This window comes from Stylophora pistillata, chromosome 2, assembly GCF_964205215.1.
Source record: "Stylophora pistillata chromosome 2, jaStyPist1.2, whole genome shotgun sequence".
Taxonomy (NCBI): Eukaryota; Metazoa; Cnidaria; class Anthozoa; order Scleractinia; family Pocilloporidae; genus Stylophora; species Stylophora pistillata.
In genome coordinates, this window is record NC_142520.1 from 38872461 (window position 1) to 38891057 (window position 18597).

Consider the following 18597-nt stretch of genomic DNA (forward strand, 5'->3'; position numbering starts at 1 on the left):
CAACTGAGAGTGCTCATCCATTTCAAGGTGACAAAAATAAAAAAGGAGTGCAAAATATATTTATGATGTCTCAGATATTGACGAATGTAAAGGAAATCACTCTTGTCACGTGAATGCTACCTGCACGAACACCGATGGATCGTACGTTTGTACTTGTAAGCCCGGATATACTGGAAATGGACACAATTCTACAGGTACTTAATGTCTTTTACTGTGACCCTTCAAATTCGAGAGAAAAGTAATATCCTTGCCCAAAGTGTATATTAATTATATCCTGTCATCAGTCTACGTCACTACGAGATGCACGGACATGCTGCTGGTCAGTGCTCGCTTGCTGGTCAGTGCTCGCTTGCTGGTCTAGATCTTCAAACCATCTTTTTTCAACTTCGTAATGCAAGGAAAATATCCGCAATCCTGCGCTCCTTTGGAATCCTTTCTACAAAATTCCAAGCTTAAGGTACGTGGAAGTCCATGATTTTTTTATTTGTCCACAAATCTCAGCGAAAATATCCTGATGGGCGATTCAAACAATGCCGCTCCTGAAATGAATGAATTGCACGAGGACACCTCACGAAGATCACAGAGTGCCGAGGAGGGCAGCCTTAACAAGGCTATTTTCTCAATTAACGAAAATATGGCTAAGATGGCGGCGATTTTTGAGAACATGTGCGACACTAAAGGGCCACCGGCCAAGAAACGAAAGACTAGAGGTGAAGACAGCATGTCAGCCTCTGACCCAGAGTCAGAGGAGGAGGCCGGGCCCTCAACCTCTCATCACATGGATGATAATGTTAAGTTGTATGCTAGCGGTGAATTGGAGGACGACGATGCCGTCAAAGTGCTCACCGAGCGTAATAAAAACCCTAAAAAGGTCACCGACCAGAAAAGTAGCAAAGGAAAGATGCTCAACTCATTGACTGATGCCTATAACACTGAAGACGCCATCGGCGATGATTTGGATGAGAATGTGACAACTCTTGTCAAAAAGCGATGGGGTAAGAAATTAAATCCTCATAAAATCAAGACAATTGTTGAAAAGCACAAACGTCCGGTAAATTGTCCTGAACTCAAACAGATAAAGGTCAATCAGGAGATATGGGCGCAATTAAATGCCCGCCAGCGGAAAGCTGTTTTACAAACTGCCAATCCTCAGCAGCTTGTCAATAAGACAGCTATCATCAATTTACAAACCCCTCAGTGGATTACTGCAAATGCTGAAAATACACCAGAGCTTATAAATAATCTCGCCGATACCATTGCAATGTTGGGTCATGTACAGACCCAGATGTCTCAGTTAAGACGAGAGCAAATTAAACCTGCACTAAGCTACGAGTATAAGTCAATATGCTCATTTGAAGTACCTGCTACTTCACAACAACTCTTTGGGGACGAATTGTCGAAGCATCTAAAGGATGCAAGGGAAACTAGTAAACTGAGGAAGGTTATAAAACCCAAAAACACTGCAAGCAACCGACCCCAATCGAAATGTGCCTGCCAGGAAAGACTCGTTTCAGGGAGATAGCCACCTTTCAAAAGCCGGGGCAATCAAGGCAAACAACAGGGCCAGAGAGCCACCAAGTGGTAAAAAAATTGAGAGAAATCCAAAACTCGGTAAGTATGTTTACACAAATTTTGCCACTCTTATTGAATTACCTTCATAGCCGATGTACCAGTTTTACAGCTGGGCAGGTGAAATTACACTACTCAGCTTGGACAAAACTAACTAGTGACAAGGATATCTTATCTGATGTCCTCGGAGTAAGCATCCAATGTGATGACACTCCAGTGCAACATAAACTCCCAACAAACAAGCACAATGAGAATGATACTATAAACATCAAACTGGAAGTTCAAAAATTGCCTTCGAAAGGGCTAATTGAAGAGGCTAGCTATTATCCAGAACAAATAAGCTCAACTATCTTTCTAATACCTAAGAAATATGGGACTCATAGACTTATTTTAAACTTAAAAAAGTTTAATGAGGTTGTTACTAACTATCATTTTAAAATGGATTCTCTTGGCACTATAACAAAATTGGCTACCCAAAATTGCTACATGGCAGGCATAGACATGAAGGATGCCTATTACTCTATACCAATCAAGCAATCAGACAGAAAGTATTTACGTTTTCACTGGGAAAATAAGACCTACCAGTTTTCCTGTCTGCCAAATGGGTTAGCTTGTGCCCCCCGGAAGTTTACTAAAATACTTAGGCCAGTGCTGGCCCACCTGCATACTAAAGGGTACATATCAGTTGCTCACTTGGATGATGTTTATCTCCAAGCGCAGACATATGATCAATTTATTTTGAATGTCACAGAGGCTATGCTGATTCTTGAGTAGCTTGGCTTCATTGTACACCCTGTGAACACGCCGGGCCCGCGCGCGTCTCAAAGGTGCAATTAGGCGCCTGCTGTAGCTCCTTGTTCAGCCAGCGGTATTATTGTGAAATTCGAGTTAAAAATGGCGGCCAATGTGAAAATTATAAATGAAGCCAAGAAGATTTTACGGCCTCTGCGTGATGATGTTGATAACTTTGTCCTGTTTGAAAACGAAGTTGAGGAAAACCTAATGAGATTATTGGAGAAGCATCGAAATAATCAGAATTCGATCGAAAGAATGTGAAATTCGGTCATCGATGTTGGGTCGATCATTGCAGGGGAAATGACCATCTTGCTGAAAAAGTTGCATAGGCGACTAAGTTCGCGGAATAAAGCCCATAATCCTTGGACTGTCCTAGTTACAAGGGATTTGCCAGTGCAAATATTCGCTTTTCTTCTGCACACGGTAAAGAAGGCAAGGTCCACTTACGGTGTCACCCATTCGGAAAGCAGATTCCTGGATATCATTATTTACACCGAAGAGAATCGACTGGTTAGAGATATGTCTCGACTTTGCGACGTCAACCGAGAAGCAATCCTGGAATATTTTTCAAAGACATTTCAGGGTCCCAGGATAGGAAAGGCAAGGGTGGTTGTAAGTGCTCAAAAGCCATTTACCTTGTCTTACTCGAGGAAAGGGTCATATGTTGTAATTAAATGCTACTACAAGTTTACAAATGCATATGGATACATTTTTGATAGTTGAAGTAGGCTGTTGTATTAAAAACTAATAGACTGACACTTTATTGCTTGAGTTTTAAATTTATTGTTTAATGAGTAATCTGCCACAACTTATGACCCAATATTTTTCAACAAGTTTAAAAGTGTACATTTATGGGTCATCATATAGAAATAAATGTATCTTGATAATGTATTTAAACATGTACATGTTTGCCATAACACAATGCACTTAATATGTTATCTGTTACAACTTTTGGCACATCTCTTTAAAATAATTATGAGAGGGAACATTATGGGTCATCACAAATAAATAAATGTGTGTTTACTAGAGCAGTTTTCATCCAAGTGTCAAAAGCAAACAACTTTCATTGTACTAAAAATCCCTGATACTTCCCTAATGCCTGCAACAATCAATAACTTTGGTTTCTCTATGGTTTAAGATGGGCTGAGTAGTCTAATGGCTAAGTGATTAGTTTGGTTTTTGCTTCACAACACTAAATTGAAAGCCACTCCAAATAAACAAATAAATAAGTGTTTCCCACAACACATTTGAGCCACATGTGGCCTACTACTCTGCAAGTCTACTACTAGTCCTACATGTGACAAGTATTTCTCATTTTTTTTTTATGTCCTAGTGTCACCTAACAGCTGTGGCAAAACTTTTCCCTGCTCAACACTCTGTTGGATAAATTTCATAATTGGATCACCACAGAATGTACATTTTTCATCAGTGGGACTAGCTTTTTCTAAATTGCAGTAGCAAAACCTTGGGTCAGAAAACACCCTGTCTGGGATGTATACAGCAGTATGCTTGTATGTACTAAGGTTGAACCCTTGTTCAGGAAGCCACACTAACATAACAAACTCATGTTTGAAAATCTCGTACCAACGTCTTTTATAAAATGTGTTTTCACTTAGTTTTTTCAACGCAATATGTTTTGCCTCCCTCCCTTCCATTGTTACAAGACCGAGCCCTTGCCCATATTTCTCATGTAGCTCTTTAGTGTGAGCAGGAACGATGTGTCCAATTGTCCACACAGTAGGATTTACAGAGGTAGGGAGAAACAATGCATTCACCCTATAATAGTCACGAGCACTGATGCTCAGTTCTGTAAGCTGGTCAACAGTAATATCAAACCTACTGAAGAGTGAAACACAATCCCTTAGTCTCAGTCCAAGGTATGCAAAAATCAGAACTGTTTTTCTTTGTTGGTGAGAATCATTTTCACCACTAAGCCATTTAATCAATCTCATAAAATTGTGGCAAAGTAGCCTGGAATCTTTTCCAGTAAATCTATACTGGAGATCCTGACCCTTACCCTGTGTTTCATCGTACCACTTCTTTACCTTTCTTGTCAAACATTTGGCCTTTACCTCAAACTTCAGTGCAGTTACAACTCTAGAGAAAATGCTATCATTTGGAACATCTGCAAACTTTTTGCAGCTGTCTGGAAGATTTGACTTTCCCACTGCCTCTTTCAGAACCCCCTTAAAAAAATACTGCCAGGCATTATTCTTAATATGTAAAGGCTCCACATGGGCAAGATCAATCAATTTCCCAATTAAAGGCACAAACTCTTGGCGACTGTTCTTGCGTGCAATAAATTCTGTGATTTTGCTCCGAAATTGTTTCTGCTTAAGTTGTTTCTCTGACAAGGATATTTTAAATTTTTCAACCTCATTTGCAATTTTGATCCTGTCTTCATACTTCCAAGGCTTCCACATGGTCTGTGTCCTTGGTTGCTGGACGGTATTTCTCTGTGACAAACTTAGGTGGGATAAAAATGTCCCCTTTAAGTCAGAACAGTTGTCTTTTGAAACATCTGCAAAACTTGAGAAAAATCTTGCACTATTGGGCAGTTCACCCCCCAGCATAGCCAACATCTTCATGTCATTTGGCAATTCTGCACATTTGAAGGTTACATGGAAGCCCTCAATTTCAAAGACTTTTTTCTCTATCTCACTAATTTCTTTGCACAACAACTGACAGTACTTGCGTACAACTGGCGAAGTTTCTTCACAATTACCCCCAAAAATAATAAAGTTGTCATTGCTTGATGCAACCCTCTTACCAACATTAATAAAACTTAGAAGAAAGGAACAAGCACTCTCATTCTTCCCAAATGGGCAGCCATCCCCACCAACTGCAAACAAAAAAGTACCTTCAGTTTTGCCAAACCACTGAAGGGTTTCCTTTCTGCCTTTTCGGAGGTAAAATTTTGCTAAGCGTGGCAAATACTCAATTAACTTTCGAAAGCAACCTGTTGTTGTTTCATCTTCCATAACACCTTGAAACTGTTCTTCTAATTTGTACACATTTCCAATGCTGATTTGGTTTATTTCTTTGACAAGCTTGTTATAAGGCATCAATTTTGGAATAGGGCAGTTTGGCATCACAGTAATAGCTGACATCCTGTTTCCTATAGTTTGATTTTTTTTCATTGATAATGCAAGTCTTACAGACTTATATTTTCGCTTGCCCATTACACCACTGCCATAGAAAACTGCAATGCTCCTCTTTACATTTTCTGGTGAGCTTTCAAAAGCTTTTGAATTTTTCTTAAATACAGCTGAGACTACCTTCTCTGTTAGCATTTTCTGACTTAAAACATAATCTTTCATTATATCTACTTTACATCTTTTTGCTAAGGTGTCAAACATCCCATCAAAGGCTGGTGTCGGGTTATTCCCAGATCCTCCATGGATTTGGGAAGCAGTTTTCACTGTTTCCTGTCGTCTTTTTGATGCTGTTCTAGGTGGCATATTTGATTTCCCATCCACCAAAATAGTTGGGGATCTTGTTCGAGAACTAGTATCAGTGTTAACAGGTTGTAACTGCAAAGAAAAATACCTCATTACCTCCTTTTTCTATACAGCAGTGAAATATCATCTCATAGTAAGGACTATTCTACCAACCTGAACATTTTGAGTTTCATGAGTCAATTCTCTCAATATTTCCCCTGAATCACTAACCTTTGGGTAACAAAAATTAAATTAATCATTCACTTCCAAAATGTTCATTCCACAAGTAAAACAAAAGCTACCAGCAATTAATTAATAAATTATCAAAGGTGGCTATTTATAGGTGTAGCATTTTCCAGAAATGATGAATAAATCAGAAGTATATCAAAACATGAAAAGAAAAGTAAACTTCCTTCAATCTCAAACTAACAGAGTAGCTTGTTCAATGCTAATATCTTCAAGTTAACTACTCTAAAAACTAATTAACTTAAAATAATCATTATTATTATAGATCACAAGCAAAATAACTAGTTACCTAAATAACTAACTAAATGTAATCTATCAATATATACCTACATGTAATGTACTTAAAAACATAACACAGAATATCTTGTTGCTTATTACCAGCATGTCTCAGTTAACTAAGCTAATATAACTCAATAACTACATGAAAGTCCTCACTGACTGACTTTAATTAACTAACCTTTGATTTTAGTCTATTAATTTTTCTTGTGTTCGAGCTAAGCTCTACCTTCAAACTTCTACACTGTTCTACTGCTGTCTGCCTGGCTTCCTTTCGGGCCTTCATAAAGGCACTAACATCGAATCGAGTGTTCTTATTGTGTGGCATAATGCTAACAGTTCGCCTAGTGCAATGCACAAGACACTGTTATGCGTTTAGCCCGGGTATTCACACATAAGCCAAAATTCAGTAAAACAAAAACGATACGATTCTTCTCTAGGTCTCAAAGATGTAAAATATTCCTTTCAAATGCTGTTGTTTGGAAAACTGTAAAATTCTATCGGAGCCAAAAACTTAGCTTTGTAGTGTCGAGCAAATCTACGCCATTAGACCAAGGAAGTCACTCGCAGAAAATCCGTCCTTCGATAGCGAAACCATGACATGTTTGGTATCTCCTGAAAGCTAATGGAACAAGCTCCCACATTCTCTTGTGAATGACGCAACACAGCTTCCTCAAAAGGCGGGAAGACCCTTTAGTTTTAGCAAACCTAACTCCTCCCCAGTCTTCTCTCGGAGATTCCTAATTCTGCCGCCATTTTTGAAAACACTGCAATGCTGCTTTGTGACGCGCGCTGGCCCGGCGTGGAAGTCTCTTTTGATCCCTTCCCATGAGATAGTAGTCCTTGGTTTTCTCATAAACTCAGTGACAATGACTATCAGACTTACCAATGAGAAAGCAAAAAGGAATATGCGATGCGTGCAAGGATGTTCAGCATGGCAAAATTACCATCAGAGAAGAAGCCAGAGTACTTGGTAAACTAGTATCAAGTTTCCCAGGGGTCATGCATGGTCCTTTATACTACAGACAACTCGAGGCTGACAAAACTGCAGCTCTTAAAAGAAATAAAGGAAATTTTGACTACTATATGACATTGTCACATGGAGCCCTTCAGGAGCTACAGTGGTGGGTTACAAATATCGAAAAGTCCTTCTATGTAATTTACCACCCTAAACCTGAGCTCCTTATAACCACAGATGCCTCACTCTTTGGGAGGGGTGCTCATTGTGGGGAGATCTCAACTGGAGGAAACTGGTCTTTCTCTGAATCCCAGAATCATATTAATCAGCTAGAAATGCATGCTATTCTACTGGCTCTGAAAACCTTTGCAAAAGAAAAGAAAAATTTCCATGTCAGAATAATGTGTGATAATACAACAGCTGTCAGTGTGTTAAATCATATGGGTTCTAGCCATTCGCATAGCTGTAATCTAATGACAAAATAAATTTGGGAATGGTGTACGGACAGGGGAATCTGGCTGAGCGTTGCCCATATACCAGGAAAGCATAACTTGGTTGCTGATTTTGAATCCAGGAGAAATGAGAGAGATTCAGAGTGGATGCTAGACAAAGATGCCTTGTTTCATGCCTTAGAAAAATTAACGTTCCTGCCAGAAATTGACTTATTCGCTTTTCGCATTAATAATCAGTTTCCAAGTTGTGTTTCCTACAAACCAGATCCAACTGCTAGTGCTATAGATGCATTCTCATTGGATTGGTCGGTGCTGAAATTATATGCATTTCCCCCCCTTTAGTGTCATTCCAGCCTGCCTAAGCAAAATGGTATCAGATCAGGCAGCAGGAATTGTTGTTCTCCCAGATTGGCCAACTCAGAGTTGGTTTCCCAAAGTTCTGCACATGATGGTCAAGGAGAGAGTGCTGATAAAAGCAAGAAAGGAACTTCTGTTTCTACCGAGCCACCCGTCCGAAGTACATCCCCTGTGGGAAAAACTCAGTCTGATGGTATGTCTATTATCAGGGAAACCTAAATCGCATTGGGCTGTCTTCTAGTGCACAAAAAGTGGTAATGGCATCATGGAGGCCTGGTATTTCGAAACAGTATGATTCCTACCTCAGAAAGTGGTCTTGCTATTGCAAGGATAATGGCATTAACAGATGTCATCCGACCATTACCCAGGCAATTGAATTTTTAGTATCTCTCTACTCTTCAGGACTTGGCTATACTGCTGTAAATTCGGCACGCTCAGCACTCTCAGCGGTGATAATCATTGATGATGGGAGTAAATTTGGGGAGCACCCTTAGTTTGTCGTTGTTTTATAAGGGATTTATGAACTTAGACCTGCATTGCCTAGATACAGCGAGATTTGGGACGTTAATATTGTTTTGGACTACTTCAGGACCATGAAGTTGGCCTAGGAGTTATCGTTGAAATATTTTTCGTTAAAATTGACAATGTTGTTACATCTAACAACTGGCCAACGAGGCCAGACGGTTCATTTATTTGACATCAATCATATACGAGCAGTTGGGGACATGTATAGGATTACCGTCATGGACAAGCTAAGGCAATCAAAGCCAGGAAAGCACCTGGGGCCTATCCAACTTTTAGCCTTTAAAGAGGACAAAAAACTTTGTGTAGTGGAGCACCTGACTGAATACCTTAGTAGGACCAAGCCACTAAGGAAGGAGTATTCCCAGTTGCTCTCAACCTACATCAAGCCTCATGATCCTGTTTCGCGGGACACTGTATCTAGATGGACAAAGGCAGCTATGAAATCAGAAGGAATTGACATCACTGCCTATTCTGCACACAGTACCAGATCTGCGTCCACTTCGTCTTGTAAAGCTAAGGGACTTGCGATACAAGAAATTTTGAAAGCAGCAGGATGGCTCAGCTCTGGAACTTTTGCACGCTTCTATGAGAAGCCGGTCGATAGAGCAGCAAATTTTGGACACACGTTATTGGAGTGAACAATGATTCACATCTGTAGCCCCTTTTGACAATAAATGTCGTTATTGTTGTTGAACTATGTCTGATTTTGTTGATAACTCATGGCACAGGAATTTGAAGTCTCATGTGACACCGTAATGACGTAGACTGATGACAGGATAGAATTACAAAATTAAACGAGACTTACCTGTAAGTTGAAGTTTGGTTGGGATTCTCTCCTGTCATCAGTCCGGAACGAAGGAGTAACATCCCAACCCACCCACCCTTCTCCTTCGTTCCTTATCCTGTGCCATTCACGTTGAAGACTGATCAGCAGCATGCGCGCGCATCTCATGTGACTCCTTCGTTCCAGACTGATGACAGGATAGAATCCCAATCAAATTTCAACTTACAGGTAAGTCTCGTTTAATTCTGTAATCATATCATAATATTCTAAGTGGAAAGGGAAAACATCGTGGGCCTGTTGGCGAGGCAGACAATAATGTAATTCCAAATGCCAGACTGACAGCAAGCAGTATTTTCACTTATGGTGATATTATGCAAGAGTGTGAAATGTTGTTATTCACAAGTATGGTTATTGACTTTATGGTGGGACCGAAAGTCTCGTGACCAGTGAAACAGAATTATATATATTGCAAAGTTGAAGAAAAAAACACTCATCAGTTAAACGTTGCGATTTTTGTGGTGGTTCTGAAAAAACCGTCTCTTATACGGCCTCCGTCAAATGACCACAAAACGAATCCCGACCACACGAGCAGAGCTTTTTGGTAAATGTAGCGTCTCAATAATGGGACAGTAAACGAAACAAAACATGCTGATATCACGAAAGATTGTGATCAGTTAGCGAACAGCGAAACCAGGGTGATATTTACCCAGTGAAATAAGTGATTTCCGCCGATAGGAATGAAATCGTACATGCAACTTACAACATATAAATGCTAAGAAGTCGAAGTATATTGCAAAATTAAAAGCGCGTATAAATACAGCGAGGTTTACTCAACCGATTTTGGCGTCCTTTCTTTGTTTGGTAAACCCTATGTTTCAAACACAAAGAATGTCGACGTGAGGTTTAACACGAATTTCGTTCTTATAAACATGATTCGCAATCAAAGCTAATGACTTATGTTAAACAGAAGGTTAGATCTTGCTGTTTATTGATCGTTTAATTGTTATGATGCGATATTAAGACTATATCCAAACACGGAAAAATTTCGCAGAAAGCGACTTAGCATCCTCTAGGAGTCCCTGAAGGGCAAACGGATCAAACTTAGAATGAGTTAGAGTAATAAGTCGCATGTCAGCGATGTTCCCTCTGACGATCGCGTTCGATAATTCATTAAAACTAAGGGTTTACCAAACAAAGTAAGGACGCCAAAGTTTATAGAGTAAACCTCGCTCTACATATACTATGTCTTAGCTTTTATTTGATGTAAGTTTCACACATAACGTCTTTAGTCAAATCGCCACCGGTGGCGATTTGACTTTGAGTGCAGGCAAGTTTTGTGGTGGCGAGTTTGTTGTGATGGCGAATTGACCGTAAAATCCATCAGACCTCTCACGGACCCTTAAAGTTTAGCATCACATTTCCCTCGTTTTACTGATCGTTATAAAAATGGGAAATGACATACCATTTTTGACAGTTTTCGTTTAGACTTGATGTAGATCTAGACTTTGGTTCGTTCTCTGCTCATTGGCACCACCTTATCATTCTGTTAAACTTTAAAAAACTTTAGTCGCACACGTCGCATTCGTCATGTTGTTCCGCCTCTTACAGGCACGGCATTCATAAAAAATGCAGATTTTTCGAGGACTCCCTCATTAAAAAGCAGGCGTTAATCCAGCGGAATAAGTTGGGGTATTAATTAGTTTTATAGTTATGCGTGTTACAAGGATATAAATTTCAGCAAGATATGTTTGTTTGCTTGGTTTTTTTTAGAGGGACTAACTTCTATGAAATTGTCACGATATTACTTTTACCTCCAGATATGGTTGAGTGCAGCAATGGAAGTAATCTCTGTGGCATTCTATATTACAGTATGTCAGCACATCATCCATAATTGTTTAAGGACATCTGGCCTGAGCAGATCTAGCCTCGACATATTTAAGGTTAAAAGCCCATAAGAGCCGATAATCAATTCTTTTCGATGTTGGTGAGGACGGGGGGCTATAAAGAAACATCTCTTGCAAGAGAGGATATCCTCCTTCGTTGCGTGGTAATATTTTTCATTATTCCTTAAGGGTGAGCACGATTTTAGTTTTCATTGTTATGAAAATAAGAAAGGTTGTTTTTGTTTCTAAAGAATCATTGCAAGCAAGATTCAAAAACGTCTTGCTGCGTGACTATCATTATAAGAAATAAACATCACCATTAATATCGAGAACTATGCAGAAATGTGTAGTTGCCTTTCAATAAAACGACTAACATTGTCTGCTGTGGCTGCAAACGCATTTCAAAAAGGAAATTTTAATAACACCACGCTTTTTTAATTAAATAGTTTGTACTCTTCCGCTACGGCGGTTAACGCACACCGCCATTGAAGATAACGGTTATGATTTAATAATGATAATCAGAATTATACTATTTATTATTAATAAAAATTAATATTTATATTGCGCAAATTAACATGTGGATATGATGAAATGCGCATCACAACACTTTTCGGGGGACTTTGGCTGGACTGCATCAGCAGTTTAGAATCAATCGAAGGAAACTTATTTGAAGATGCCCCCTCCCCCCAATTCCCAGTAAACAGGCCAGACCACATCATAGTAATCTCGTGAGTGGGTTCTTTAACGTCCCCTGCCTAACTAAATTAACTAATTAATAGATGTAGGAGATGAGACCTACGGTTTATTCGTTATTATCCGAGAAGACTAGAAAGTCCATCCATTTCTTGATATTATAGAAAGGTAGCGCATTCTCCTCAGTTACTTTAAGACCTTGAGTGTTGGTCCGGCCGGGACTCAAACCATCGACCTCGACCTCCCGCACAACAGTCCAGCGCTCTAACCAATTGAGCTAACCGGGAGGTGGTTTTAAGAGAAGAAGAAAAGAATAACTGACGTTGTGGTAGCCTATTATGATCTTTACCCTTTGGAGACAAATTTGATACACCAGCTCTATTATTTCACTTATGAAAAAAAAAAAAAAAAGAGAAAACCAATAACTTTAAACGATTGCTTTCAAATCAAAGTCTTCCAAAGTTCTAACGATGTACGAAAGCCTTCTTCGATTTTGGATGATTTCGCTAAGCATGCATTTCTCTTTTTCTTTTCAAACCTAGATGGCACGGAGTTCACTTAAGACGTGCAGAGTTTCTCAGTTATCATGCATATTTTAAGAATGCAGACACCTTTTTTAACTTATTTGTACGTCTTTCTTTGTTTAAGTTAATTACTTAGTTGTGTTAACTCGTGTCCACGAAGTAATTTATAACCTAATAATGATACGAAATTATTAGAAAACTGAATGAAATACAAGTAGAAACCCGTGTATAGGTTTGATTTGTGTAAAGTAAATTAAACATTTGCTGGCGAATAGGATTTTTATGCTCCTTATAACTTCCTCATTTGTTGTGGTTCTTAAGTTGCTATGAAAGCATAGACACTTCACCATTTACATGGCAACCGTCACTAGGCCCAAACCGAACATGCCCTCTCCGTCTTGGGCACCCCAGATAACGTGAACAGTCTAGTGGGTCCAGTTGCCCCAAAAGTTGCTTACAGAGTTTCAATTTTTTTCCCTCCCAGCCCGGCCCGGTTGTACATGTGTTTGGCGTTTGTTTTGCCCTCACCTTCCCTGGGCCAAATTCAAGCAATTTCATTTTTTAATGTTGTTACTGGATTGAACTTATTTTGCTTAGAACTGGCTTTGGGTTTTTACCCATAGTCCTTTATGTTCAACCTTGGCTTGCTTATTGACCCGTGGCCCAGCAAACAGAGCTCAGGCAAAGCAGCATGACCAGCACTTACTTTCAAGCGGGAAGTTATAAGAAGAGCATAAATGGTTTATCTAAGCTGATACTTACTTTATTACGGTACTATTGTCTGCGCTTACATTTTGAGGACCAAAAACGTGTTATTTTTTATCATCCTTCTGCTCTACAGGGTATGTGCGATTCCTTCCATCATTACCGAGTCCTTCAATAGGGACCTTAAGATTTGAGGACGGCGTCTTCTTCTGGGACTTCACGGCATATAAAGGCCTGGGGCGAGGACGCCGTTCTTTGTGCGGGAATTTAGACTTAAGAAAAGGTAAATAAGACGCGAACTTTTTCCAGCCCCTGGTCGAGAATAGCGTCCTTCAGGAAAGCGCCGGAAGAACGTCTGTTAAGTTTTTGCGAGGAAATAATCAATGAGGATGAATTTCTGTTGTTGTATGATGTTAACGAGTCGAAAAATCCACAGTATCTTTATTGGAATTATGAAAGATTTACATTGCAAGATAAAAGTGAGACTGAGTGTAAGACAGATTTTCGCTTCGAAAATTACGACATCCCTCTCTTGGTTGATGTTCTTGGCTTACCTGACGAAATATAATTAAAATCCTGAGGTTAGCTGGTCTCTTATAAAGTATAAAAAATTAATGCAATGGAGGCTTTCGAAATGAGTATTCTTTGTAGTGGGATGAAACTGGCTTTAAAGGTAAGCCGAGAAAACAAGGATCTTCGATATATCTCTTCTCAAGTCGCGGAAACGGCATGAGAGTAACCATTAAATTACCAATTCATGAATAAATCGGTAAACATGGCAAACAGGAGGAAAATGTATTGAGACTTTAAAAGAAAGATCGCAGCGCTCGAAAACTTTTTATTAGGCTCGCTGTAGAAACTGCGAGTTTGACTTCTGATTATAACTATACTCTACTTACATCAGCCGACCTCTCACATGACATGATAAATTGATGCTAAACATGATAAATTTTTTCCATTCTGTTTATAAGGAAAACATGTGGAGTCTACTTACTCGGAACTGGAATCCATCGTCTATCTCTGAAAAAACAAGGACTGTTAACCACAGATTATACAAAATAACAGCGAAAACGGCGATATAAATTAATAATTTCAGCTCCAAAACTAAACAAATACTCACGTTTTGTGCACGACGGGAAATTTAAAAAATGGCGTACTCACCACATCTGAAACATTGTCCCATTCACACACAGACATGCGCAATGTCATTTTTAGGTGAAAACGAACTTCCGGTGGCGTCCTAGACAGGTGACGTCCTCAAATCGTAAGGTCTCTAATTTCTTCTTTCTTAGGGCTGATGGCAAATTTAAAAAAAGTAAATACATTTCTTGTTTTTTCAAAGTAACACTCGAGACAATCATACTACTACGAAAAGTTGCGACATTTATGGATAAGTTCTAAAACCGTTTCACGACTAAAAAAAGAATTGTTATATATATCCTCAAGGAACAAACAGGAACAAGAAATTTATTATTGATAATGTTTTTTTTTATTATTGTTGTAACTGCAACTACGGTAACAAGAAGGCCAATGCTGACAACAGCCTCCTTTTAAGACGTTTTGAATTTCTGAAAGAAAAAAACTCCACAGAAAAGGTGTTGCATCTTCAAAGGTAGGCTAGTTTCTTTAACACTAGTCAACACTCTATGAAGTAAGACACTACATTTAAATAATCTAGAGAATACAACTTCTTCCCCTTTAAAAACAGATGACGTGATGATGATGAAACACCAAATACTTGGGAAACCTATAATAGGTAGAAGAGGAGAATAAGCTATATAAACACTTTGACATAAAGCATTAAACAGCGTAACGAGCTTTATTTTGCAATTAGATAGTCATTAAGTCTATTCGCGTGGTACTTTTCAAGGGAGATGCGATACAATAGATAGAGTTAGGAAGATGGTAAAATTTGAGCTTGGTTGTGATGCAAAGAAATATGCTATTCAATTTTGCCAAGGGTTCGAGACAAAGCCGGAAAAGATCTAAGTTCCGACGATGAATCGAATTGGATAACCATGCTCAATTTTTGTAAAATAGCGGTCAAACGTCGGGCATGCGAGAGGGAATGAATTCTTGCCGACTACATGCGAATTTCCCTGGCGAAATGTCAAATGAAAACACAAGAAACAGCCGCTTTCTCGCCAAAAAAAAAAAGCGAAATAAATATCGAACCGTTCACAGAAATCTTCCAAAGGAAACAAAAGTAGGGAAAAGCATAACTCCAGACTTTTCGAGGACACAGCATGTTCAAGTACGGATATTCTGTTCTTTGCTCTACAAAGAAGTTGTACGCTTTTAAAATATCGTGGCTCACTGTTCGTGTGGTTATGTTTTAACTCGTGTGAGACAATTTGCTTCTGACATCTAGTCATTATCTATTCATTATACCATTACCGGCGTAGGATGTTATGCTGACAAATTCTTTTGGAAATATGAAGGTCTCAGCTTCCGGAATTAATATTTTCCATTTAGCAAAGTAGTGGATCGCATCATATTATAGTGAGTTGTATGTCAGTGCACGTAAGGTGACGTTCTTACCTCTTGCACATAATCATAATTAGTATCACTGCCTTCGTTGGGGGTACACGTTTCCCGTTTTTCCATCTGCTGGATTTAAGGGGTTTTTGTATCCAGTATCGGTGTGTTTTCGGTGTCTTGGCTCTTTTCAATCATATATATTAAGAGTACAGGACGCCTTTTATTCCAAGTATTTTTATTATATTTAATTTAATGGTTTTCAGTGGATTGCAACAAATTCATAGTTTAACTTATTGAAATCGCCCAGACTTGCTGGGGATTCGCGTCTATGAAATGCTTCACACACTAATAGCGATACGAAAATACAGTAGGCCAGAGTAAAATACATAAAGGGATCCGATTCGATGTGTGTACACTGACTGTAATATGTTATAGCTGATCATTGATTCTTTGGGTCGCTAATACATGCGTGTGTCGTGATGGAGAAAAGCGCGTTATTCCTTCTAATTATTCTGCGCTACGGGATGTATGCGATTCATTTTTATGTCAACACCTGATGAAAAGTCTAAGAAAACCATTTACGTTCTATTTTACTAAATGTTGCACGATACTCATACCGCTTCAAAAGTTGTAAATGTTAAACTTTCAAGAATGAAAAAAAAAGCAGCCATTTTTATTGTCAAGGACCAGACAGGAACAACACCTAAATGATTAATTACAAGTTATATATTACCTATTGTCACTGTCACTACGGTTGTAAAACGACAAATATCGATGGCAGAATCGTTTTTAAGATGTTTTTAATTCCTCAATTAAAAACCCTAGAGAAAGCCTGCTGCACGCTGAAAAGGTAGGCCAGTTTTCTTTGATGCTACCATGTAAAAACTCTGAAAATGAAAGACTTCATTCAAATCATCTGGATACAACTAATAATAATGTGCTTATTCCTTTCTGAAGGTAAAAAGAAAAGCATTATCCGAACAAATAAGATGGGATTCCCGCTCCTGAAGAAAGCGAAAATCGAGAGCGAGAATTTTTTTTTTTTTTTTTAACGCCGTCCTTGCGGTAGAATAAAATTTTGAAATGGACATTTTATGGAAAGAAGTTACCTAATAATGATACTAAATTATTAGAAAACTGAGTAAAATACAAGTAGAAACCCGTGTATAGCTTTGATTTGTGCTAGGCAAATAATTTATCTAAGCGGATACTTACTTTATAATGGTACTATTGTCCGTGCGTGCATTGTGAGGATCAAAAACGTGTTATTTCTTATTGTTATTCTACTCCACAGGGTGTGTGCGATTCCTTCCATCATTACCGAGTCCTTCATATTCTTCTTTCTTATGGCTGATGGCAAATTTAAGAAAGTAAGTGTTTCTCAAAGCAACACTCGAGACACTCATGCTACTACGAAAAGTTGCGACATTAATAGATAAATTCTAAATCGTTTCACGACTAAAAAAGGAATTGTTGTTATGTATCCTCAAGAAACAAACAGGAACAAGAAATTCATTATTGATAATGTTTTTTTCTTTTGACTATTTTAACTGCAACTACGGTAACAAGACGGCAAATGCTGACAACAGCCTCCTTTTAAGACGTTTTGAATTTCTGAAAAAAACATAAAAACTCCATAGAAAAGGTGTTGCATCTTGAAAGGTAAGCTAGTTTCTTTAACACTTGTCGACACTCTATGAATGAAAACACTACATTTAAATAATTGAGAGAATACTACTTCTTCCCCTTTAAAAATAAAAAAGTTAAAAAGTTTCCGAGCGAATTAGATCTGATGATTTTCCGCCCATGAAGAAAATTAAACTTTAAAGCGATTAGTTTTGAGTTTTATATTCCTTGCCTAGATTTAGCATTTTATCATTTTCTGTCGAGAAATAAGATGGTAAAATTGACATGATATCACTAAATATCTAAATAACAGAGAACGCAATTTTTTTTTAATCGACAGATTCGAGACATGATATTTACATGACATTTTTTCAAACTTTTCGTCCATTTATAATGATGAAATTCTCTTCATTACATCTCGAATTTTACGTGTGCGATGCAGCACATTGGACGTGAATGAGGCATAACTGATCGCCAAAGGTGACAAGAAACCTTTACATTCTGAAATTTGGCCAGAGCCTAAGGAAATTCAAATGGAATTGCTTTTTATTGACGTTCTACAACTTTCTACGAATTTTTGTGAGGTGCAAAGTTTTGAAATACTTTTCTTCTTTAATGTTGCGGATGAGAGACGCCAAACCAGTTTTTAATTAATCTAACCTAAAGTTTTGCGAATAAAAAAAAAACAACAAACAAAGCAAAACAAAACAACATTATTCAAGTAAACTAACAGTATTTAGTAGAGGGTCAAAAAAGGAATAGTCCCTTTGGCTCTATAAAGCCAATGCGGTGCACCTTTTTTTATATTTTCGCTGTTTCTCAGAATTTTTGTTCTGTCACTTAACAACGACTTTCTGTAAATATCAAGGTTAGGTGTCCAAGATGGAAAAATCGAAGTCACCCAAACTTTGTTACATTAAATCCCTTATAAAGCTCTTTTAGGAAATACAAGATTCGGTTTCTTGTAATTGATATTTTCTAAAAATATATTTTTTGAATTTTCACCTCCGAGAGGCCCTTAAACCGCCAAAAAATGTGTTTCGCATCCTCTCGTGGTGAACAGAAACGGAATCAAAAACCATGACTCTTGCGATATAAGATAATTCTATGACCCTTCCATTGTATGAAAACTTTGTTGTAATTTCAAAATATTTCAATCTGAATTTTTAATTTTTTTTTCATATCATGATAATCAGGTGAAAATAACCGTCTTGGTTTTCTGCTAAAAAATTAGTTTGGATGGATGTGAGTTTTGAGATTTGCAAATGTGCTTTTTCAAAAGT

The 18597-nt window shown here is 38.2% G+C and overlaps 1 protein-coding gene, 1 long non-coding RNA gene and 1 pseudogene across 2 annotated transcripts; 1 reads left to right on the forward strand and 2 right to left on the reverse strand.

Annotated features, from left to right (window-relative positions):
• The window catches only part of LOC148739420 (uncharacterized), a 30489-nt pseudogene that overhangs the window by 2446 nt on the left and 9446 nt on the right, over nucleotides 1–18597 (forward strand).
• Nucleotides 2904–6502, reverse strand: LOC148739421 (uncharacterized). The gene is made up of 2 exons (XM_088751150.1): nucleotides 5979–6502; nucleotides 2904–5897 (listed from the first exon to the last, which is right to left on the reverse strand). Exon 2 carries the CDS (start codon nucleotides 5823–5825, stop codon nucleotides 3687–3689), a length of 2139 nt encoding a protein of 712 aa, XP_088607276.1. The 5' UTR covers nucleotides 5826–5897; nucleotides 5979–6502; the 3' UTR covers nucleotides 2904–3686.
• Nucleotides 13632–14948, reverse strand: LOC148739422 (uncharacterized). The gene is made up of 3 exons (XR_015997385.1): nucleotides 14369–14948; nucleotides 14202–14227; nucleotides 13632–13761 (listed from the first exon to the last, which is right to left on the reverse strand). It is a non-coding gene; the product is annotated as an uncharacterized LOC148739422 (long non-coding RNA).